We start from the raw sequence: 25,860 nt of genomic DNA, 5'->3' as shown, positions 1-25,860 counted from the left end.
AAGGCATATTATAGTAAAATAGATGAGTCGTTTCCTTGTAGGATTGACCACATAACTATTTAGGTTAGTACTGCCCCAGTCATACATAGAGTATAGACATTGTAATGTGCAAGTCAAGGTGACTCAATCTAGGATTCCACAAGTACTGTGTGAAGGGCAGGATGGCCTTTATTTACGATTGGCAGTCAGTAGGCTCAGCCAGGGAGCCAACAGCAGTACAACAATTACTGATGGTCAACCACTATGATGGGGCAAACTGATCACCTGACAAGACCAGACATGGGAATACTGGCTTTGCAGAACCAGTTGTTTTTTCCTGGAAGAAGCAGAACAATGTTCAAGACTGCTTAAAATAAAACAACTAAAAATCTTTTACAACAAAAGAAATTAAAACCATTATAATTCTTATGGTGATCTAGAAGTCTTCCTTGAAGGTATATAGGTTAAGACAGGGGTTGGGGCAGAGTAATGCTAGATTTTGTGTGTCTCCATAGGTGTGCGCAGTCTACTGCAATAGGGTGTGCACCGTAAAGCTCTAAAAAACCCGCGTGTGTGTGTCTCTGCGTTATAGAGATATATATATATATATATATATATATATCTATCTCTAGCACTGGCACATTGATCTCCCTGCCCGCATAGTGAAAAAAAAAAAGCGCATAAGCACTTCTCATATGGCAAAGCCAGTAAGAGGGAGATCTTTCCTATCTTCCCACTGGCAAACAAAGCGATAATGCTAATGTGCATGGGTTGATTAGGGTGTGCCCAGGCACAACCGGCACACACCTATGTGTCTCTCTCATAACACTATGGTTACTTCCAAAGTGCATTATTACAAATTAACTTTGTCCAACTAAGAAGAAGAAAATCACAACATGGCCCTGGATGTAATCATTAATTTCCGTAGTGTGCTATGACATTAGAAGCACTAATGACCTGCCACTAGAAAAACAGAGCCCAGTGATAAGATGGTTGTAAACTAACACATTATCTCAGTCTTTAACTTTGCTGAAATTTGTGACAAAGGGGAAAAAAATGTTAAAGGGAGCCTGTCAGGCTAAACAAATGGAAGCGGTCACAACTGCCTTGTTTTTTGTAAGTGCAAACCTCAGGGTTGTCATGCACATACTGCATGACACAGTTAGTGACTATTCAGCTAGTAGTTAATCAATGATCCCAAAAAAGTGTGTGCACATCAAATGTTTTGAAACCTGCTAAATGCATGCTTGTTCCAGGTCAGCAGCTTGCTAGGTATTAAAGCCAGGTGCAGCAAGACAGTCCCAGAGCATGCACAGTCGCTCAGTGGCTAACACTTTTGGATCAGTTTGGATCCTGACCAGGACACCATGTACATGAAATCTGCACGTTTTCCCTGTGCCTGTTTGGGTTTCCTCCAATTACTCTGGCATCCTACCACACTCTGAAGGAGAGTTGCTAAATTAATTGGCACCGGTCTAAAAATTAGCCCTAGCACAGGTCTCGACAAATCCCAGGTGCCATGTCACCATGGAGACTAGAAATTGCATCCTGGCGCCTGGGCTTTTGTCAGCCCTCCGCATCCACCCCCTACTTGCCAACCACGCTATAGATGAACATTGGCTATACAAAGCTTATTACATCCCTTCTCCACTCTATGAAAAACGAAATAAGATTGACTGGAGCCGGCTTTATTGAACACTAAAGAATAACCTGCTTTGATGTCTGCTACTCACAATACGGCCTCGGCAGGCAGTTGAAAAGACAGCAAAGTAAGCATACACATTCATTAAAGCAGTGGAAAGAACACAAATGTCATTAGGAACAAGTTCTGTGTCCAAATTTAGGCATATTTCCAAGGGCAAAAGCTCTAATCTTAGCAATGACCCCCTAGAAATCAAGGGGAGCTGGCAACTATGTGTTTAAAATCAGCTTAGTATTAGTTTTATCATAAATATTTGCATTTGCTTTGTCACTGTATGTTTAACAATCCAGTTAGAACACATTGTAGATCACTGCATGAAAAGTATTTCAGCTGGCTGGCTTTCCCTCAGGGGGAACACATCTGGAAATGGTTGTGTTCCAAGCCTGGTACCAAAATCCTGAAGCTTTCTAATCTTTTTACAACATAAAAGCCAAAGTGGCAGGAGGTTAATAGAATTAACCTGTACTCTGTAAACACACATCTCATGCACCTTATACTATATTGCTTGTCATCATCTTATTGAATGCAAGGCTGGCCTTCAAAGGGGAACGGCACACCCTGAGAGTGGGCACTTGAAATAATTTAGATCCAGAATACACTATCAACAGGCATAAAATGGAAATGAGGTTAATGTTGCATAGCCTCATGTAACAGGTACTTACACTACCTTGTTAAATTCCCAGGACTGAAATCAGGGCCATAGCCATCTTCCTGTCGTATGAGCTCCTACATGCTAAATAGACTAATTTAACTGGTACATATGACACATGTCTCAGATCATAATATGAAACTATACCTGTTGCTTACTACTATTGTGTGCTAATACAAACATAATCTTTAGAGGGCGCCATTGAACAAGACCTTATTACTAAAAATATATATTTTTCTAGATAGAGATGATCCATAATTGGGTAGCAAGCAATGCCTTACCAAAAAGAATCAAATTCATCACATATTCAACATATTATGTTTTAGGTGTTCAATTATTTGTCTTAAAGTAAGCAAAAATGTTAGACAACCTTCAAAACCAACTGGGGAAAAGTGAGTGCTAAAATTAGACAGTAGAATTACCAGCAGTTGCAGGCTCAGCAACGTAAATAAAACGCTGCCGGTTTGCTTCCAGGTTTGTGGCGTCCCCTGCTGACCCGCGCTCTGGTTTGGCACAGATTGATTTTGTCAGTAGGTGTCAGTCAATGATTTATGGCTGAGACCTGCTGATCGGCTGTGTCCAATCACAGCACAGAGTCCTGTGTTTACAAATACACAGGGCTCTGTGCACAGAGCAGCGATCTTGCGGTTTCTTTGCAGAAAACAGCAAGGGAGAAAAAATAGACAGATCTCTTAGTAAAAGCAGCACATGTTACTCTTGTTAGGCAGACAGTTAACCCCTTGATTACTCTTTGACGATAACCCCTTCCCAGCCAGTGTCATTAGTACAGTGACAGTGTACTGTAATTTATCTGATCACTGTATTAGTGTCACTATTGATGTCAGTGTTAGTGAACCCAGCGAGAGTCTGTTAGTACCATATTTCCCGCCACACTATCAAAGTCCCACTGTCGCTGATCACAGCTATTACCAGGATAGCATCATAGCTGTGTAAATTCCATTATATATATATATATATATATATATATATATATATATATATATATATATATATATATATATTATAAAAAATATAAAAATTATGGAGGATTTATATAGCGCCAACAGTTTACAATCTAGAAAGTATAATATATATATATATATATATATATATATATATATATATATATATATATATATATATATATATACATATACATATACACACACACACATACACTGCTCAAAAAACATAAAGGAACACTTTTTTAATCAGAATATAGCATCAACATCAAGTCAATTAAACACCTGTTATATTGATCTGGTCAGTTAAGTAGCAGAGAGGGTTTTGTTAATCAGTTTCAGCTGCTTTGGTGCTAATGAAATTAAGAACAGGTGCACTAAATGGGCAACAATGAGACGACCTCTGAACCAGGAATGGTTTAATAGGTGGAGGCAACTGACATTTTTTTTCCCTACTCATCTTCGCTGACTGTTTACTAGTTTTGCATTTGGCTAAGGTCAGTGTCACTACTCGTAGCATGAGGCAATACCTGGACCTATAGAGGTTGCGCAGGCAGTCCAACTCCTCCAGGATGGCACATAAATACATGCCATTGCCAGAAGGTTTGCTGTGTCTCGCCTCACAGTCTCACAGGAGACAGGCACTCTATGAGAGCTGGACAGGGCCGTAGAAGGTCCTTAACCAGGGTTGCCACCTCATCCCTTTAAACCCGAACACATATGAATTGCACAGGTTCTGAGGCTAATTTAATGCAGATAAGGCACTAAGTGAGCTAAATTACCACCTTAAATCAGCCACAGAAGAGTAATTAATATGTGTTCGGGTTTAAAGAGATGAGGTGGCAACCCTATCCTTAACCCATCAGCAGGACCGTTATCTGCTCCTTTGTGCAAGGATGAACTCTGCCAGAGCCCTACAAAATTACCTTCAGCAGGCCACTGGCGTGAATGTCTCTGACCAAACTATCAGAAACAAACTTCATGAGGGTGGCCTGAGGGCCTGGCACTGCGAAGCTTGATTGGCATTTGCCCTTGAACACCAGAATTGGCAGGTCTGCCACTGGCATCCTCTACTTTTCACAGATGAGAGCAGGTTCATCCTGAGCACGTGACATACGTGAAAGGGTCTGGAGAAGCCGTGGAGAAAGTTATGCTGCCTGTAACATCGTTCAGCATGACTGGTTTGGTGGTGGGTCAGTGATGGTCTGGGGAGGCGTATCCATGGAGGGACGGACAGACCTCTACAGGCTAGACAAAGGCACCCTGACTGCCATTAGGTATTGGGATGAAATCCTTGGACCCATTGTCAGACCCTACGCTGGTGCACGACAATGCCCGGCCTCATGTGGCGAGAGTATACAGCCATAAATAGCAAGCCTAGTGCACAAAAACCACGCTCTTTAATAACCACGGGAAGCTGCCAACATAAAGGAGTATACTCACAAAACTCAAAACGAATCTAAAATAAATGGGTATGTGGCGCTACCTCATCTAAAAACAATAATAATACTGACAGATAAGATACTGTACTAAAGGTGATCCAAAATCAAATAAAAAAAAGGACTGAAAAATCTTCAAAGTATCCTATAGAAAATAACAAAAGCATAAACATATGCACAATACTGATAAAAAACGGGACCTCACTATACAAAGTGCATCAGTGCATAGAATAAACAATAAAATCATGGAGAAATCAAATCGATAGTGATATCATAAATGTATGTGCAAAACCATAATAGCGTGGCCTCATAGGTAAAAGTGCATAGTGCATAGAAGCCAAAATAAAAAATCACAAGTAGGCTTCATTCAATAAAATAATAATAATAAATACGTAAATTCCTAATAGTAATACCATAAACTGGGTATATAATCAAAATTCCAAGAAAAAAACCCTAGGTGTTAATCCAGGAGAAATTAATACCAAAAGTGATAGGAAAGTGCAAGTGCAAAACATCAGTGTAAATGGAAGTATAAATGTGCAAAAAATATTGATGATAAATAAATCAAGATAAATAAAATACATACAAAAACAAACAAATGTCCAAGCAAAGCACGGAGTATAATGCAATAAATTGATTGCGTGCAATTACCGGTATAAGTGTGATACAGATCTTCCACAGACAATAACGAAAGTGCAAGTGACAGTCTATTACAACAGATGAATAAAAGTGCAAGTGCAGTGGATGGAATTCTACAGCGGCCAGTGTCCGTTCACCAATCCAATCCGGTCCCAGGGTGCACTGAACGTTTCCCCCAGCCTCTCACCTGAAGTTGCGGCCCCCCCAATGGGCCGAATCGCATGTGTGCCCACAGGCAATAAAGCAGTACACCGGAGACAGGCTTCTGGTCGTTGTATCAACCTCCCGGGACAAGGATAAAAGTGGCCACAGCTCAACACTCCCCCACCCTTCAATGGGTATCCTCACAGGTCCTCAGATGGATCATAAGAAGGGATGGCTCCATAGTGTAATATGTAAAGGATTTTATTAAAAAACACACAGCAGTAACTTACATAGAGAATCGTGCGTTCCACAGTAAGCAAAGGCTTCCGGGTTCAGCCGTACCCGGAAGCAGCGGCACCTGGCTCCTCCCTGACACGTTGCATCACACCACACGTGCCTAAAGGGTCCCTTGGCTGGGGGAAACGTTCAGTGCACCCTGGGACCGGATTGGATTGGTGATCGGACACTGGCCGCTGTAGAATTCCAGCCACTGCACTTGCACTTTTATTCATCTGTTGTAATAAAGACTGTCACTTGCACTTTTGTTATGGTCTGTGGAAGATCTGTATCACACTGATACCGGGAATTGCACGCAATCGATTTATTGCATTATACTCCGTGCTTTGCTTGGACATTTGTTTGTTTTTGTATGTATTTTATTTATCTTGATTTATTTATCATCAATATTTTTTGCACATTTATACTCCCATTTACACTGATGTTTTGCACTTGCACTTTCCTATCACTTTTGGGGTTAATTTCTCCCGGATTAACACCTAGGGTTTTTTTCTTGGAATTTTGATTTTATACCCAGTTTATGGTATCACTATTAGGAGTTTACGTATTTATTATTATTATTTTATTGAATGAAGCCTACTTGTGATTTTTTATTTTGGCTTCTATGCACTTTTACCTATGAGGCCACGCTATTATGGTTTTGCACATACATTTATGATATCACTATCGATTTGATTTCTCCATGACTTTATTGTTTATTCTATGCACTGATGCACTTTGTATAGTGAGGTCCCATTTTTTATCAGTATTGTGCATATATTTATGCTTTTGTTATTTTCTATAGGATACTTTGAAGATTTTTCAGTCCTTTTTTTTTTTATTTGATTTTGGATCACCTTTAGTACAGTATCTTATCTGTCAGTATTATTATTATTTTTAGATGAGGTAGCGCCACATACCCATTTATTTGAGAGTATACAGCCAGTTCCTGGAGGATGAAGGAATTGATACCACTGAATGGCCCCCACGCTCGCTTGACCTAAATCCAATAGAACACCTCTGGGGCATTATGTTTTGTTCCATCTGACGCCACCAGGTTGCACCTCAGTCTGTTCAGGAGCTCAGTGATGCCAAATCTGGGCAGAAATACCCCATGACACCACCTATCATCTCAGTAGCATGCCCTGACGTGGTCAGGCATGCATACAAGCAAGTGGAGGCCATACAAACTACCTAGTATCATTCTGAATTGCTGCAATTAAATTTCAGCAAGATGGACTAGCCTGCTGCATCATTTTTTCACTTTGATTTTCGGGTGTCTTCTGAATTCTGTAGGTTGATAATTTTCATTTCCATCAAACGATGTGGCATTTTTTCATTCCTAACACATTACCCAGTCCATATCAGTATAGCTATCCAGCATGATATTTTTCGCTATTGAGATCTGATGTGTTTTGTAAGGGTTCCTTTAATTTTTTTGAGCAGTGCATATACACAGTATCTCACAAAAGTGAGTACACCCCTCACATTTTTGTAAATATTTTATTATAACTTTTCATGTGACAACACTGAAGAAATGACACTTTGCTACAATGTAAAGTGAGTGTACAGCTTGTATAACAGTGTAAACTTGCTGTCCTCTCAGAATAACTTAACGCACAGCCATCAATGCCTAAATCTCTGGCAACAAAAGTGAGTACACACCCCCAAGTGAAAATGTCCAAATTGGGCCCAAATTGTCAATATTTTTTGTGGCCACCATTATTTTCTAGCGCTGCCTTAACCCTCTTGGGTATGTAGTTCACCAGAGCTCCACAGGTTGCCACTGGGGTGCTCTTCCACTCCTCCATGACGACATCACGGAGCTGGTGGATGTTAGAGACCTTGCGCTCCTCCACCTTCTGTTTGAGGAAGCCCCACAGAAGCTCAAAAGGTTAAGGTCTGGAGACATGCTTGGCCAGTCCATCACCTTTACCCTCTGCTTCTTTAGCAAGGCAGCGGTCGTCTTGGAGGTGTGTTTGGGGTCCTTATGTTGGAATACTGCCCTGCGGCCCAGTCTCTGAAGGGAGGGGATCATGCTCTGCTTCAGTATGTCACAGAACATATTGGCATTCGTGGTTCCCTCAATGAACTGTAGCTCCCCAGTGCCGGCAGCACTCATGCAGCCCCAGACCATGACACTCCCACCACTATGTTTGACTGTAGGCAAGACACACTTGCCTTTGTACTTTGTACTCCTCGCCTTTGTACTCCTCACCTGGTTGCCACCACACACGCTCGACACTATCTGAACCAAATAAGTTCATCTTGGTCTCATCAGACCACAGGACATGGTTCCAGTAATCCATGTCCTTAGTCTGCTTGTCTTCAGCAAACTGCTTTCTTGTGCATCATCTTTAGAAGAGGCTTCCTTCTGGGATGACAGCCATGCAGAGCAATTTGATGCAGTGTGCGGCGTATGGTCTGAGCACTGACAGGCTGACCCCCCCACCCCTTCAACCTCTGCAGCAATGCTGGCAGCACTCATACGTCTATTTCCCAAAGACAACCCCTGGATATGACGCTGAGCACGTGCACTCAATTTCTTTGGTCGACCATGGTGAGGCCTGTTACATAGTTAGACAGGTTGAAAAAAGACACAAGTCCATCCAGTTTAACCTTAAAAACAATAAATAAATAAAATAAAAAATATCGTACAATCCAATATACCCAATTTTATACCCTCAGTTGATCCAGAGGAAGGCAAAAAACCCCAGCAGAGTATGCTCCAATTTGCTACAGCAGGGGAAAAAATTCCTTCCTGATCCCCCAAGAGGCAATCGGATTTTCCCTGGATCAACTTTACCTATAAATGTTAGTACCCAGTTATATTAACTTCTGAGTGAAACCTGTCCTGTTAAACTGCTGTATGGTCTTGGCCACCGTGCTGCAGCTCAGTTTCAGGGTCTTGGCAATCTTCTTATAGATAGCCTAGGCCATCTTTATGTACAGCAACAATTCTTTTTTTCAGATCCTCAGAGAGTTCTTTGCCATGAGGTGCCATGTTGAACTTCAAGTGACCAGTATGAGAGAGTGAGAGCGATAACACCAAATTTAACACACCTGCTCCCCATTCACACCTGAGACCTTGTAACACTAATGAGTCACATGACACCGGGGAGGAAAAATGGCTAATTGGGCCCAATTTTCACTTAGGGGTGTACTCACTTTTGTTGCCAGCAATTTAGACATTAATGGCTGTGTGTTGAGTTATTTTGAGGGGACAGCAAATTTACACTGTTATACAAGCTGTACATTCACTACCTTACATTGTAGCAAAGTGTCATTTCTTCAGTGTTGTCACATGAAAAGATATAATAAAATATTTACAAAAATGTGAGGGGTGTAAGCACTTTTTGTGAGATACTGTGTGTATATATATATATATATATATATATACACATATACATATATATATATATATATATACACACATATACATATACACACACACATATACATATATATATATATATATATATACACACACACACACACACACACACACACACACACAGTGGGGGCGGAAAGTAATCAGACCCCCATAAATTTTTCACTCTTTGTTATATTGCAGCCATTTGCTAAAATTATTTCAGTTCCTCATTAATGTACACACAGCACCCCATATTGACAGAAAAACACAGGATTGTTGACTTTTTTGCAGATTTATTTAAAAAGAAAAACTGAAATATCACATGGTCCTAAGTATTCAGACCCTTTGCTGTGACACTCATATTTAACTCAGGTGCTGTCCATTTCTTCTGATCATCCTTGAGATGGTTCTATACCTTCATTTGAGTCCATCGGTGTTTGATTATACTGATAGGACTTGATTAGGAAAGCCACACACCTTTCTATATTAGACCTTACAGCTCACAGTGCATGTCAGAACAAATGAGAATCATGAGGTCAAAGGAACTGCCTGAAGAGCTCAGAGACAGAATTGTGGCAAGGCTCAGATCTGGCCAAGGTTACAAAAAATTTCTGCTGCACTTAAGGTTCCTAAGAGCACAGTGGCCTCCATAATCCTTAAATGGAAGACGTTTGGGACGACCAGAACCCTTCCTAGAGCTGGCCGTCGGGCCAAACTGAGCTATCGGGGGAGAAGAGCCTTGGTGAGAGAGGTAAAGAAGAACCCAAAGATCCCTGTGGCTGAGCTCCAGAGATGCAGTCGGGAGATGGGAGAAAGTTGTAGAAAGTCAACCATCACTGCAGCCCTCCACCAGTTGGGGCTTTATGGCAGAGTGGCCCGACGGAAGCCTCTCCTCAGTGCAAGACACATGAAAGCCCACATGGAGTTTGCTAAAAAACACCTGAAGGACTCCAAGATGGTGAGAAATAAGATTCTCTGGTCTGATGAGACCAAGATAGAACTTTTTGGCCTTAATTCTAAGCGGTATGTGTGGAGAAAACCAGGCATTGCTCATTACTTGTCCAATACAGTCCCAACAGTGAAGCATGGTGGTGTCAGTATCATGCTGTGGGGGGTGTTTTTTTTTTGCAGGGAGGGGACGCCTGGTTGCAATCGAGGGAAAGATGAATACGGCCAAGTACAGGGATATCCTGCACGAAAACCTGCTCAGGACCTCAGGCTGGGCCGAAGGTTTACCTTCCAACAAGACAATGACCCTAAGCACACAGCTAAAATAACAAAGGAGTGGCTTCACAACAACTCCGTGACTGTTCTTGAATGGCCCAGCCAGAGCCCTTACTTAAACCCAATTGAGCATCTCTGGAGAGACCTAAAAATGGCTGTCCACCAATGTTTACCATCCAACCTGACAGAACTGGAGAGGATCTGCAAGGAGGAATGGCAGAGGATCCCCAAATCCAGGTGTGAAAAACTTGTTGCATCTTTCCCAAAAAGACTCATGGCTGTATTGGATCAAAAGGGTGCTTCTACTAAATACTGAGCAAAGGGTCTGAATACTTAGGACCATAAGATATTTCAGTTTTTCTTTTTTTAATAAATCTGCAAAAATGTCAATAATTCTGTGTTTTTCTGTCAATATGGGGTGCTGTGTGTACATTAATGAGGAAAAAATTAACTTAAATGATTTTAGCAAATGGCTGCAATATAACAAAGAGTGAAAAATTTAAGGGGGTCTGAATACTTTCCGTCCCCACTGTATATAGTATCTCTGTGGTCAAAAGTTTTGAGAATGACACAAATGTTAATTTTCACAAAGTCTGCAGCCTCAGTTTTTATGATGGTAATTTGCATATACTCCAGAATGTTATGTTATGAAGAGTAATCAGATGAATTGCAATTAATTGCAAAGTCCCTCTTCATCATGAAAATGAACTTAATCCCATAAAAAAAAAAAATCCACTGCACTTGTGGCTTCAGGGTGCCCAAGAAAGTCCAGCAAGCACCAGGACCGTCTCCTACAGTTGATTTAGCTGTGGGATCAGGGCACCACCAGTTTAGAGCTTGTTCAGGAATGGCAGCAGGCAGGTGTGAATACATCTGCAAGCACAGTGAGGCGAAGACTTTTGAAGGATGGCCCAATGTCAAGAAGGGCAGCAAAGAAGCCACTTCTCTTTAGGAAAAACATCAGGAACAGACTGATATTCTCCAATGTACAGGGATTGGACTTCTGAGGAGTGGGGTAAAATCATTTTCTCTGATGAATTCCCTTTCCAATTGTTTGGGGCGTCCAGAAAAAACCTTGTCCAGAGAAGAAAAGGTGAGCGCTACCTTCAGTCCTGTGTCATGCCAACAGTAAAGCATCCTCAGACCATGTGTTGTGTTTGATATAAAATATGATTTTTATATAAGACTACCATAACATTCTGGTTTCACAGACACAGAATTAGAGGTCGACCGATATGGGTTTTTCTCTGGCCGATGCCGATATTTAGAAAACGCGGCGGCCGACGGCCGATATATGATGCCGAATTTTTTGGACCGATATGTTAGGTCGATTTTTTTTTTTCTTTTTTTTTTTTTCCCTTCATCTCATAAAATCTAACAGTTAGACCCTTTTTAACACTGGAGCATTTTTCAGGTGCATTTGGGCAAAAAATAGCACCTGTAAAGTGCCTGCAAAACGGCTCCCCTGCAGTCTCAGTGTGAAAGCCCAGGTGCTTTCACACTGAGGTGATGCGCTGGCAGGATGTTAAAAAAAAAAAGTCCTGTAAGCAGCATCTTTGGAGCGGTGTATACTGCTCCTCCACCATTCCAGCCCATTGAAATGAATGCGCACCGCTGCCGAAGCGCCTGCAAAGCGTTTCGACAGCGGCACTTCACGGGCGCATTTCATCGGCCGCTAGCTGGGTTATAAGCGACCCGCTAGCAGCCAAATAGTGCCGCTAAAATGACGGTAAAGGGCCGCTAAAACTAGCAGCGTTTTACCGTCAACGCCTGCCCGCTCCAGTGTGAAAGCAGCCTTAATTAATAAGAAAATTAATAGAAAATTTCTTACATTTAAACATTTATTAAACAAAACAAACCTCCAATCAGTTCACTTGTATGTATAATTTAGATTAAAAAAAACCCAAAAAACTATATCTTAAATATTAAATACACAAAAACAGGTAATCAAAACTTTTGGACAAAAAAAAAATGGGCTAACTTTACTGTTTTAGTTTTTTTTGTTTAATTCATTAGTGTATTTCCCAAAAAAATAGCACTTGAAAGACCGCTGCGAAAATACCGTGTGACACATTATATATATATATATATATATATATATATATATATATATATATATATATATATATATATATATATATAATGTTTGGGGGTTCTAAGTGATTTTCTAGCAGAAAATACAGGATTTTTATTTGTGAGCAACAAGTGTCAGAAAAGATTTAGTCTTTAAATGGTTAAACTGAGAACTCCTACTTTAAATGGTTAAACTGAGAACTCCTACACATGGAGTTCAGTTCATTGATAAGAAGAAAAATTTTATCTCTTCTTGGTTCTTTTATCAGACTTGGCAGGCTGCCCAGAGAGGACAAACAAGTCGCTCCACCGAAGACTTTAGGCAACTTGCATTGACTTCTATTACAGAAGTCATTTGCAAGTCGCGCTGAAGTTATAATCAGCCTTTTTTATCAGCACAATCGGCTGATGCCAATTAATTAAAAAACGCCAAATATCGGCTGATATATCAGTCGACCTCTACACAGAACTTCTCAAACAAATGCTGTTGGATACTATGGGAATGTAGATACCATTGTTGTATTCCGTTGGCAGTTTGAGAACAGTCTGTTGTCTCTATAGCTACAGTAAAAAGGCAAGAGAGTGCCTTTAAAACTGAAGCTACCAAGATGTAGGTTAGTTGGTTGTTAAGGTAAATGAGTTTGTAACGACTGTGAACAAGCTGACAGATAACAGGACTTATGATGCCTTAAACATAAGAGACTTCAACATGGATTAACACCAGAGCAGGAGGAAGAATCTGTAATCAGCGAACAAGGTGGTGTCTGATCTCCAGAAGCCTCGTTGTCAACAAAGATCATGAACACACAGTAACCGGAGTTAAGTAACTTTTAAGTGTATTTCTACTGTTTCAAACCATAGGCTGTTTAATTGCTAGGCATTTTGCTTCTTATAGATGTCTGTCAGTCTTGATTTGTATTCCTAATATTGTAATAGTTTTGTATGTACAGCATTTTTGTATAGTAAAAGCACATTTACACACTGCAGAGGTCTCAGCTTCCTTGCTTATACCCCTTGCTAGATAGACGCAAGCAAAACAGTGGGCTCAGACTGGTACAAAAACATCCTCCGAGAGCAACTTCTCCCAACCATCCAAGAACAGTTTGATGAGGAACATTGCCTTTTCCAGCAGGATGGAGCATCTTGCCATAAAGGGAAAAGTGATAACTATGGTTTGGGGAATAAAACATGGGAATTTTGGGTCCATGGCCAGGAACGTGTGGTCAAGCCTCAAGAGGGTAACCCCACAATTTCTGACAAACTCCAAGCATTGATTATGCGGGAATAGGCTGCCATCAGTAAGGATGTGGACCAGATGTTGATTGACGGCATGCCAGGGTGAATTGCAGTGGTCTTGAAAAAGAGGGGTTAACACTGCAAATGTTGACTCTTTGCATAAATTTAATGTAATTGTCAATAAATGCCTTTGACACTTATATAATGCTTGTAATTATACTTCAGTATACCATAGTAATATCTGACAAAAAGATCTTAATTAATAATTGTGTCATTTTAAAAACTTTTGGCCACGGCTGTGTATATTAATATATATATATATATATATATATATATATATATATATAATTATAATTATTATAATACAGGATTTATATAGCGCCAACAGTTTACGCAGCGCTTTACAACATTAGGGAGGACAGTACAAGTACAATACAATTCAATACAGGAGGAATCAGAGGGCCCTGCTCGTTAGAGCTTACAATCTAGGAGGGAGGGTCAAGTTATACAAAAATGTAATAGCTGTGGGGGATGAGCTAATGGAGAAAATAGTGCAGTTGTTAGATAGGCTTCTCTGAAGAGGAAAGTTTTCAGGGATCGCCTAAAAGTGGATAAATTTGGAGACAGTCTGACAGATTGGGGTAGGGAATTCCAGAGGATGGGCGAGGCTCGGGAGAAGTCCTGGAGGCGGATATGGGAGGAGGTGATGAGGGAGCTAGAGAGCAGGAGGTCCTGGGAGGAATGGAGAGAGCGATTAGGTTGGTATTTTGAGATTAGGCTAGTGATGTAGCTGGGGGCAGAGTTGTGGATGGCTTTGTAACTTATTGTTAGTATTTTGAATTTAATTCGTTGGGCGAGTGGCAGCCAATGGAGGGATTGGCAGAGAGGGGTAGCAGACACTGAGCGGTTTGTAAGGTGGATGAGTCTGGCCGCAGCATTCATGATGGACTGAAGGGGGATAGTCTATTTAAAGGTAAGCCAATGAGGAGGGAGTTGCAGTAGTCGAGGCGAGAGATAACCAGGGAGTGAATCAGGAGCTTTGTGGTTTCATTGGTTAGAAAGGGACGTAGTTTAGAGATGTTGCAGAGGTTGAGGCGGCAAGCTTTGGAAAGTGATTGGATGTGGGGCCAAAGGAGAGTTCAGAATCCAGGATAACACCTAGCACCCTGACATGTGGGGACGGGTGGATGGTTGTGCCATTGCTTTTGACAGACAAGTCAGGGGAAGAGGCACGTGTATAAGCTCGGTTTTGGACAAGTTGAGTTTGAGGAAGTGGTGTGACATCCATACAGATATGTCGGTTAGTAAGTTAGTGATGCATGAGGAGACTGATGGAGTGAGTTGAGGGGTGCAGAGAGAGATTTGTGTGTTGTCAGCGTAGAAATGATATTGAAAGCTGTGAGAGGCTATCAGCTGACCCAGGGAAGAGGTGTAGATTGAAAATAAAAGAGGTCCAAGAACAGAACCTTGGGGGACCCCGACAGAGAAGGGAAGAGGAGTGGAGGAAGTAGAATTGTAAGTGACACTGAAGGTGCATTGGGATAGGTAGGATGAGAGCCACTGAAGAGCACAGTCACGGAGACCCAGGGAGTAAAGTTTTTTGAGGAGGAGGTCAACCGTGTCAAAGGCAGCTGAAAGATCCAGAAGTAGGAGTACAGAATAGTGTCCATTGGTTTTTGCAGTTAGTAGGTCATTTGTGAGTTTTAAAAGAGCAGTTTCTGTGGGGTGTTGAGAGCGAAATCCAGATTGAAGGGGATCAAGAAGGTTGTTTTTAATGAGGTGGTCACTCAGTTGGTTGTAAACCAGGCGTTCAAGGAGTTTAGAGGAAAAGGGGAGCAAGGAGATAGGGCGTAGGTTGTTAAGATTGGTAGGGTCCAAGGACGGCTTTTTAAGTATGGGGGTGACCAGTGCATGTTTTAGAGCATTGAGGAAGATGCCAGAGGTGAGGGAGAGATTGAAGATGTGGGTTAGAGAGTGTAGGATGGAGTCAGAGGGTGACCATAGCATATGAGAGGGAATAGGGACCAGGGGATAGGTGGTTGGGTGGGTGATAGAAAGGAGTTTAGCAACTTCGTCTGTAGTAGCAGATTTGAATAGGGGGAGTGTCAGTTGTACCTGTTGACATGGGGTCTTAGCTGGGGGAGATACCTGTAGAGTGGAGATTTCATCACTGATTGTATCAATCTTGTTTTTGAAGTAATTAGCGATCTCCTGGGCAGTGAGTGAGTCAGTGGGTGGAGGCGGTGGAGGACAAAGTACAGAGTTAAAGGTAGAGAAGAGTTTAAGGGGACTAGATGAGAAGGTGTTAATAAGAGCTGTAAAATAGGTTTGCTTGGCAGTGTGGAGGAAAGAATAGTATTTTTGGAGGGCAGATTTGTATTGGTTGAAGTCTTTGAGAGACTTAGTCTTGTGCCACAGACGCTCAAGAGCGCGACTACGTTTTTTGAGAATTTTAGTGTCATCTGTTTGCCAGGGTTGTAGGGGTCGAGGCCTGATTCTGCGTGTAGTGAGGGGAGCGAGCTTGTCCAGGGTACAGGACAGGGATTTATTGTAGATGGACGTGGCTTGGTTGGGGCAGGACAGGGGAGAGATTTTGTCATAGAGGTGGTCAGTAGCAGAATAGAGGACAGAGGAGTTGAAGTTGCGAAAATTTCTACGGGTGATGGTTAGGCGATTGGAGGGAAAGGTGGTGGAAGACAGGGGGAGGGAGAAACTAATAAGGTGATGGTCGGAGAGAGGAAAAGGATTGTTTGATAAGTTGCATGGAGTGCATAGGTAGGAGAATACAAGGTCAAGGGTGTTGCCATCAGAGTGAGTAGAAGCCTGTACCCATTGTTTTAGGTCAAATGAAGACTAAGAAGTTTAGAAGTAGCAGGAGTGTTTGTATTAGCAGCAATGTTGAAATCACCGAGAAGGATTGTGGGAATTTCTGAAGGGAGAAGGTATGGTAGCCAGGCAGAGAACTCATCAAGGAAAGTTGATAGTGGTCCAGGAGGCCGGTAGATCACAGCAATTTTTAGGGAAGTAGGAGAGAATAGACGTATACAGTGGGCTTCAAATGATGAGAGAGAAAAAGAGGGAGGAGAGTGAATAACCTGGAAGGTGCATTAGGGGGATAGGAGGAATCCCACTCCACCTCCCTTGCGTCCATTAGGCCTAGGGTAGTGAGTCCAGTGAAGGCCACCCTGGGATAGGGAAGCAGGAGAAGAGGTGTCATATTCATGGAGCCAGGTTTCAGTGAGAGCAAGTAGATTGAAGGAATTAGTGACAAAGAGGTCATGAACAGCAGTGAGTTTGTTGCAGACAGAGCAGGCGTTCCAGAGGGCGCGGGAGAGAGGAAGGCTGGCGTTGGGAAGAACAGGAATGGAGACTAAATTGCGTAGATGGCGACTACTGCCAGAGGGTGTAGGGTGATGGGTGTGTTGGGCACAGTTAAATAAGGGAGGCCCAGGGTTTGGGGAAATATCTCCAGCGGTTAGGAGAAGCAGAAGAGTAAGGGAGGTAATATGAGAATATGATTTGTATGAGGGGACTTGCTTCAGTATCCTGGGGGTTTGTTAGCAAGTGGGCTTAGAGTAATGCCCCGTACACACGGTCGGATTTTCCGATGGAAAATGTCCGATCGGAGCGTGTTGTCGGAAATTCCGACCGTGTGTGGGCTCTATCGGACATTTTCCATCGGATTTTCCGACACACAAAGTTGGAGAGCAGGAGATAAAATTTTCCGACAACAAAATCCGTTGTCGGAAATTCCGATCGTGTGTACACAAATCCGACGGACAAAGTGCCACGCATGCTCAGAATAAATAAAGAGATGAAAGCTATTGGCCACTGCCCCGTTTATAGTCCCGACGTACGTGTTTTACGTCACCGCGTTTAGAACGATCGGATTTTCCGACAACTTTGTGTGACCGTGTGTATGCAAGACAAGTTTGAGCCAACATCCGTCGGAAAAAATCCTAGGATTTTGTTGTCGGAATGTCCGAACAAAGTCCGACCGTGTGTACGGGGCATTAGAAAGAGGTGATGAGTGCAGTAATAGGGGGAGGGAAGAAGTGAGGGTGATATGTACAGATTGTGGGGTGGAGCAGAGGGGTGAAGAAAAGACAGTTTGAGGAGAGAGGCAGCAATTGGGAAAAGGAGGAGAGGTAAAGAGAGCATGTTTCAGAGAGGAAGGTGAGATCATTTGGAATTGAGGTCATCTGCAGTCTGTTGTAGTTAGCTTTGTGCAAATCGCTGAAGTGCAAGAGCAGAAGTGCCACTTATTTAAAGAAACCCACTTCTTTGGAAGAACCCCTGTATGTGTTCCCCCGTAAAGAAGGCCTTGTTTTTATACTATGTGTTGGGTGTGGATGGAATCTGGCAATTAATCAATTGAGAGGGGATATTAGGAACACAGCTACCAGAGCATAACTTTCACACCACAATCAAACTGATAAATATAAATGTGTATGTATATGTATACACACACACACACACACACACACACACACACACACACACACACACACACACACACTAGTTTGTAGACACTATAAATTTCACACAAATCAATCTACACTTATTTGAATTTTTTTTTTTTTTTTACCAGAGACATGTAGCACAGTACAATTTGGCCACGATTTATGAAGACTTTTTTTTTTTAACAGAATATGGTTTTATAACAGAAAGTAGAAAATATCGGGGGGGGGGGGGGGGGGGGGTCATAATTTTTGGTCATTTTTGTTTATATAATTAAAAAACCCAGTGGTGATCAAATGCCACCAAAAGAAAGCTCTATTTGTGTAAAAAAAAAAGATATAAAATTTAATTTGGGTACAGTGTTGTATGACTGAGCAAATGCCAGTTAAAGTAAGGTGTTTGCCAACAACCACAGCCAGTAAGCCTGTACAAGTCAATGACAGGCTGTAGCTGTAGCTGTCCGCCGCTATATTTTATTTTTATTTATTTTAGTTACTTATATAGCGCCGTCAATTTACGCAGCGCTTTACATATACATTGTACATTCACATCAGTCCCTACCCCCAAGGAGCTTACAATCTAAGGTCCCTAACTCACATTCATACATACTAGGGACAATTTAGACAGGATCCAATTAACCTACCAGCATGTCTTTGGAGTGTGGGAGGAAACTGGAGTACCCGGAGGAAACCCACGCAGGCACAGGGAGAACATGCAAACTCCAGGCAGGTAGTGTCGTGGTTGGGATTCGAACCAGCGACCCTTCTTACTGCTAGGTGAAAGTGTTATCTACTACACCACTGTGCCGCCCTATACTATATGAACATTAAACAGTAAAACACAGTCAGAAACAGATAATCAGTCCCAGACACAATCTTTCTATGTTCAGGGACAAATCACCTAACTGCATGTAACCGCTCGATGTGCATATATATTTGTTACAACAGCGGAAAGCCCCAGCTCCTCTCAGCCTGTCCATACCTTGTACAGGCTTTCTGGCTTCAAATGTCCACAAACACTTGGGCTCCTGATTGAAGATATCTGCAGTATACCTACCACACCATGGCTGATCTTATGTGTTGTAAGCATGCACGTCTGTAGAGGAATGTCAAGCTGAAGACCAGCAAAAGGTTACTCACAGGTCCCAGAAGTGGATCATACTGGAACTTACGAATAGTGCATCAAAGATTCAGGGCAGTGCAGGTACAGTAGGCACTATTTATCCTGGCTACCCACCTTATTCAGATCCCCCTTTTTTTTTTTTTTTAAATGCAGCAGTGAAACTCCACTCAAAACAAATTATTCCACTAAAGCTAATACCAGAACATGGAAGTGTGAAGGGAAATTTGCTAAAAAAATGGCTTTAATAAAATATAACATGTCCGCTCTGCAGTTACCTCTCGTTCTGAAGACAGTTGCTCAGAACGCTCTCTTTCACGTGACAGCTCACTCTCCAAGTTTTCCACTTGTTGCCTAAGTTGGGCCGTCTCCTTCTCTAGAATGGCAGTTATCTTCTGCAGCTCTTCCTTTTCTTTCATTGTCTTTTCTATTTTCAGCTAAAACATAAAACACAACTCACAATGAATAACAATTTCCTTTAGGCAAGGAGATTCAACTTAATTCCATAACTAGCAGTGTCTGAACCATGATAAAGAGAAGGCATACCACTTGGATGCTGGTTTCAGATGAACAGACTATACATAGCATTCTGATGCAGGATAACTTTTCACACATTAGGGATAGCAGTACATGCTGTACAGTCACATGTTCCTGAATGTATTTAGCACACAACCCCTTCAGATATTACAAGTGCATTTATACAATTAACACACCTAACGTTGATCTTTAACTATCAGGTTATTTTAATCTTTTAAGCCAAGTGGCCTCACAGCAACCAACTGGATTTAAACATAACCAGTAACAACCAGGTTTAAACAAGAATATCAATGTTCCATTGTAAACTAAAATATAAATCAAGCAGACTTACTTTTTAAAAAATTGATTTTTAAAACAGCTTACCTGTAAAATCCTTTTCTTGGAGTACATCAGGGGACACAGAGCACCATAGTAATGACTATCTGTGTTTTATGCTACCTTTAGGTGATTGGACACTGGCAACCAATAGTAAGAAGGTTCCTCCCATATAACCCCTCCCATACAGGAAGTACCTTTGGTTTTGTAGCAAGCAATGAAGATCCCAGAAAAGAGGGGAGGGACCTCTGTGTCCCGTGATGTACTCCAAGAAAAGGATTTTACAGGTAAGCGGTTTTAAAAATCCATTTTTCTTTGTCGTACATCACGGGACACAGAGCACCATAGTAATGACTATCTGGGATGTCCTAAAGCAATGCATTTGAGGGGAGGGAACACAGTATTCCTAGATCCCCTTCCGGCCTAGGACTTATAAAGCCGCCTGCAGCACGCTGTGGCCAAAAACAGTCTCCCTTTGAGATCTAACATCCAGCTGGTAAAACCTGGTGAGCGTATGAACTGAAGACCAAGCGGCCGCTTTGCAAACCTGAGCCATAGACACCTGCTGGCTCACTGCCCATGATGTACTAACTGCTCTAGTAGAGTGAGCTTTGAAATATTGAGGTGGAACTCTGCGTTTTAACTCATAAGCATGGATAATGAGCTGGCGAATCCACCTAGAAATAGTTGAACTAGTTGCTGCCTGTCCCCTCTTAGGACCGTCTGGCAGGACAAAAAGGGAGTCAGTCTTCCAAAAAGGAGCTGACATGTTTAATTAAACCTTGACCGCTCTCACCACATCCAGTGAGTGAAGCGATTTTTCCTCTTTAGACCTAGGATTTGGAAAAAAGGAGGGTAAAATGATATCCTGATTTAAATGAAACCTGGAAACCACCTTAGGTAAAAAATCTGGACGGGGGCACATCACCACCTTGTCCTGATGTAAAAATAGACACGGTTCTTTACATGAAAGTGCGGCCAATTCAGACACCCTTCTAGCCGAAGTTATGGCTACCAGAAAAAACAATTTCATGATCAACAGGATTAAAGGAATATGCCTAATCGGTTTAAAGGGCTGAACCTGCAGAGCTGGTAGCACCAAGTTCAAGTCCCAAGGGCTTAAGGGAGGCTTAACCGGCGGTTTTAAGTGCAGTACCCCCTTGACAAAGGTTCACACCAAAGAATGGGATGCGATTGGCCTCTGGAAAAAAACTGATAAGGCCGAAATTTGTCCTTTAATGGTTCCTAAAGATAAGCCTAAATCAATTCCTCACTGAAGAAAGGCAAGGATCCTCCCAATTGCATACCTGCGAGAATGCCATTCCTTTTTCTCACACCAGGAAATATATGATTTCCATACCTTATAGTAGATACTTCTAGAAACTGTCTTTCTAGCATTAATCAGAGCGGATAAGACTGTACCCCTGATACCACGGTCCCTTAGTACCCTGGCCTCAATAGCCATGCCATCAAATTTAGCGACTGTAAAGAAGGATGATATATGGGGCCTTGAGATAACAGATCTGGATGGTCTGGGAGACACAGCGGGTCCATCTCTGAATACCAGGACCTCCTGGGCCACTTCGGGGCCACCAGGATCACTGTATTATGCTCCCTCTGTATCCTGCGCAACAAGTGCAGCAGCAACTGGATCGGAAGGAACGCATAAATCAGGGAATACCTGTCCCAGGGAACAACCAATGCATCTGTTCCGATAACACGTGGATCCCTGGTCCTGGACACAAACCTGTCTACCTTGGCATTGAATCTGGATGCCAGAAGATCCACATCTGGCACCCCCCAATGCTGACAAATCTGAAGGAAAACTTCGGGATGAAGAGACCACTCTCCTGGAAGTAACTGCTGGTGACTTAGTCTGCTTGCCAATTGTCCACCCCTGGAATGAACACTGCCGACAGAAACGGTACATGTCTCTCTGCCCAAGTTAATACGTGATCTACTTCCCTTTGGGCCGCCCGGCTCTGGGTGCCCCCTTGGTGGTTGATGTATGCCACCACCGTGGAGTTGTCGGATTGGATTCGGACAGGGAACCCTTGCAGTCTGGATGTCCAAAATAGGAGAGCTAGGGGAGCTGCCCCAATTTCTAGCAGATTGATAGGTAAGGCCCTCTCTACCTGAGACCACAATCCCTGAACGGAAGCCTCCTCCAGGACTGCTCGTGTCCGTAGTTACTACTTTCCAGGTTACTGGTGGACAAGATTTCCCGGCGTTCAAGTTGCTGGTCTTTGACAACCAAGAGAGTTCCCTTTTTACCTGTAGGGATAGATACATGGGTTGATCCAAGGATTAAATCGACCTGTCCCAAGCTTCCAGAATAGCTCTTTGGAACATCCTACAGTGAAACTGCGCATAGGGAACCGCACTGAAAGATGACACCATCTTGCCCAAAAGCCTCATGCATAGACGGATCGAAGGACCCTCTGTCCCCTTGACCTTCCGAACCAGTTCCATTATAGAACTGACTCTTAAGGGAGATAGAAATATCTTTTCTTGAGTTGTGTCCAAGATCAGACCCAGATATGTTAAGGCCTGAGCTGGACGAAGGGCCGATTTGTCCATATTTAGAATCCAGCCTAGCAACCTTAGGAAACGGACCATAGTCTCAATGTTTCCTACTAAGGCGGAGTAAGATTGATCCCTCAGCAAAAGATCGTCCAGGTATCCTACCACTGCGATTTTCTGGGACCTTAGGAAAGCCAACACTGGGGCCAGAACCTTTGTGAAGACCCAAGGGGCCGTGGCTAGACCGAATGGAAATGCCACAAACTGGAAATGATACTCCTCTACTGCAAACCGCAGGAATCTTTGATGTGGGCCAAAAATCGGTATGTGCAGGTATGCGTCCTTGATGTCTATGGACGCTAAAAAGTCTCCTTTTCTCAAGGAAGTGATTACTGAACGAACCGACTCCATGCGGAAGGTTCGGACGTACAAAAAGGAATTGAGGGATTTGAGGTCCAAGATGGGCCTTACCTCTCCGTTTGGCTTTGGCACTCTAAATAGGTTCGAGTAGAACTCCTTGAATCTTTCCTTTTGCGGAGCCTTGATGATTACTTTCTGCTGTTCCAGTTGTTCTAAAGCTAAGAATAGGCTCCTCTTTTTCCCTGGGTCTGATGGAAGCCTGGATACCAAATACCGAGTTGGGGGAAAATCCCGAAACTCTATTTTGTAACCCTGAGAAATAGTCGAAATGACCCACTTGTCCTGAACCAATTTTCCCCAAGCATCTGCGAACCACCGCAGTCTGCCCCCCCACTCGCAGGAGTGGGGGCGTCCCTTCACAAGGAAGTCTTGGAATTGGTCTTGGCTGGTTTCTGGGTCCAAGGTCTTTTTTGACCTTGAGGCTTCTTAAAGGTAGGTGGCTGAGGCCATCGATACCTCTTAGGGGAAGAGGCACTCGGCCCAGGAGCGTTGGGAATTTTAAAGGAAGGCTGTTTACCCCGTCTTTTAACCGGAAGCAAGGAGCTTTTCCCGCCTGAGATTTTTTGGATATATTTATCCAAATCTTCCCCAAAAAGACGCTCACCGTGAAAAGGAAAAGCCGATAGTAGCCTTTTGCATGGCGTCTTGGCCGACCAATTCTTTAACCACAGTACCCTGCGCATATGGATTGAGAGTAGCGCAAAACGAGACATCTGCTGAATTTAGTCTTTTAATGCATCTACCGCAAAACATAAGGCGCGAGGAAGTTCTGATAGTTCGTCAGAAACTTCCTCTGGAACAGGCAGGTTCCTGACCAATTTCTTAAAATGGTCCTGCAATGCCTGACAAATACCGATAGCTGCCACTGCCGGTTGTACTGCTGACCCAGCTACTGATAAAGAAGCCTTTAGTAAGGATTCCAGCTTTTTATCTGCCGGATCCTTAAATCCCTGGGCATTATTCACTGGGCAGGTCAGACTTTTATTCACTGAAGAAATGGCAGCATCAACCAAGGTGTATCCCCCCTCTTCCTGAATTTTTCCTCCATAGGATATAAAAAAGAAAACCTTTTAGGAGGCAAGTAAGTCCTGTCCGGGTGGTCCCAGTCAGCGTAAATTACATGTTCCAATGAAGGATGCAAAGGATACACCTGGGGACCTGGTTGAGGACGCAAGGACCCTAATGTAGAATAGGAGGGTCCCGGTCCCTGTACCGGAGGTAATTTAAATCCAGCTCTCACCATCTTGGTCAAGGATTGGATAAATAACTTTTGGGATTGGGAAGCTGAAATTGGTTCTTCAGAACCTGAATCCTCAGCCGAGGACTGTTCAGCCTCCCCTTCCTCTTTGTCTTTAACGGCCTCCTCCTCCAAATCCTCTGCCCATTCTGGATCCAAATCACAGAGACCCATGCCAACCGGGTCCTGGTGCTCAAGTGTTTCGTTACTGGGACCAGGCTCAGGGGAGAGAGATCTATGACGTTTCTTCCCTCCCTGTGTTACTGTAGCAATCATACCTGCTATTTTGCCTTCAAGGCCAGCAAGGGCTGATGCTAAATCATCTTTGGTAACATAGGCTGAAGCAGGGATATTGGTAGTGGCCACTATGCCTGACAGCTGTAATGGCTCAGCCAGGCCAAATGCCGCAGGTCTTTCAGGGGAGACTGATGCTGCAGCAACCTGAGGCTGATCTCCTGTTTTTGAAGGAGTACTTTTAACCCCAGGACTTGCCCTGCTCCCCACACCTCCTTTCCTGGAAGACATCGCTTACAAGTTTGAGGAAAAAAAGGCACTCCCTCTGAGTTATTTAGCTGGGCCCAGCGCACAGCCGCCACCACAGCTTTCCAGCCTTCAATTTGTTGCAAATGTAAAACTTCAAAATCCCAGACCTCTGTGTCCCACCGCATACGAGGCACTGCAGAGATTAACTGACTAGCAGCAATGACATGTTGGAGTGTACCTCCCTTTATTCCGTGCGCCGCCCAGTGACGCATGCGCGGCCAGGCTTCTACCACGCATGCGCACCCTGTACGACGCACACCACACACAGGCACGCCACGCACGCGGCGCACGCATCTCGATGCACGCGTGCAGCACCCACCGCCATGTGCGGGAGATACAAACATAAGCTGCATCTGTCAGTTTGCTCTGTAACAGAACCCCTGAAAGGAGACACAGGCTTACATAAGGCATTCATACTGGAAACAACAGAAATTGATAGGCCTCCCAGAGGGAGTACTCACCAGTCCTTGCTGCAGGACCCGATACAGGCCCAATCTTCCCCCATCATGGTGGGTAGCGCCTCTGAGGACCTTCAGGAACCGGGTCCCCCATTGTACGGGGTCCACACCCCTGGACCTGTAAAGCACCCTTTTGGTTCCCTTGGGCAAATAAAGACCAGGGATACCATGTAACAAGGGTCCAGCGCCTAGAAAGGACACATTACAAGCAAAACCTTGTTCTTGAACCAAGGCTCGGGTACCATCCACTTTAGCTTTTAATGCCATCCGAATGGATCCGATATAACATCCTCACTGGGACATTTATTGAAGAAAATTTGAAGAGCTTCCACAGCCGTGACCATCACCTTCAAGACACTGGCAAAAAACTAAAGGTACTTCTTGTATGGGAGGGGTTATATGGGAGGAACCTTCTTACTATTGGTTGCCAGTGTCCAATCACCTAAAGGTAGCATATAACCCATTACACTATGGTGCTCTGTGTCCCGTGATGTACGATAAAGAAATATTATATTTCGCTGTTCAGTTACTTTTACTTATGTTTCCAAGTA

The 25,860-nt window shown here is 43.1% G+C and overlaps 1 protein-coding gene across 2 annotated transcripts in view; it reads right to left on the bottom strand.

Moving 5' to 3' along the window:
- Nucleotides 1-25,860, bottom strand: part of TAX1BP1 (Tax1 binding protein 1) — a 203,629-nt gene that overhangs the window by 106,951 nt on the left and 70,818 nt on the right. For both annotated transcript variants that reach the window (XM_073630158.1, XM_073630159.1), the window contains exon 5: nucleotides 19,555-19,713. In XM_073630158.1, the coding sequence (XP_073486259.1) occupies nucleotides 19,555-19,713 (159 nt within the window). The remainder of the gene's footprint in view (nucleotides 1-19,554; nucleotides 19,714-25,860) is intronic.

This window comes from Aquarana catesbeiana, linkage group LG05 (assembly GCF_042186555.1).
Source record: "Aquarana catesbeiana isolate 2022-GZ linkage group LG05, ASM4218655v1, whole genome shotgun sequence".
Taxonomy (NCBI): domain Eukaryota; kingdom Metazoa; phylum Chordata; class Amphibia; order Anura; family Ranidae; genus Aquarana; species Aquarana catesbeiana.
This window is presented reverse-complemented; position numbering and strand designations above follow the sequence as displayed.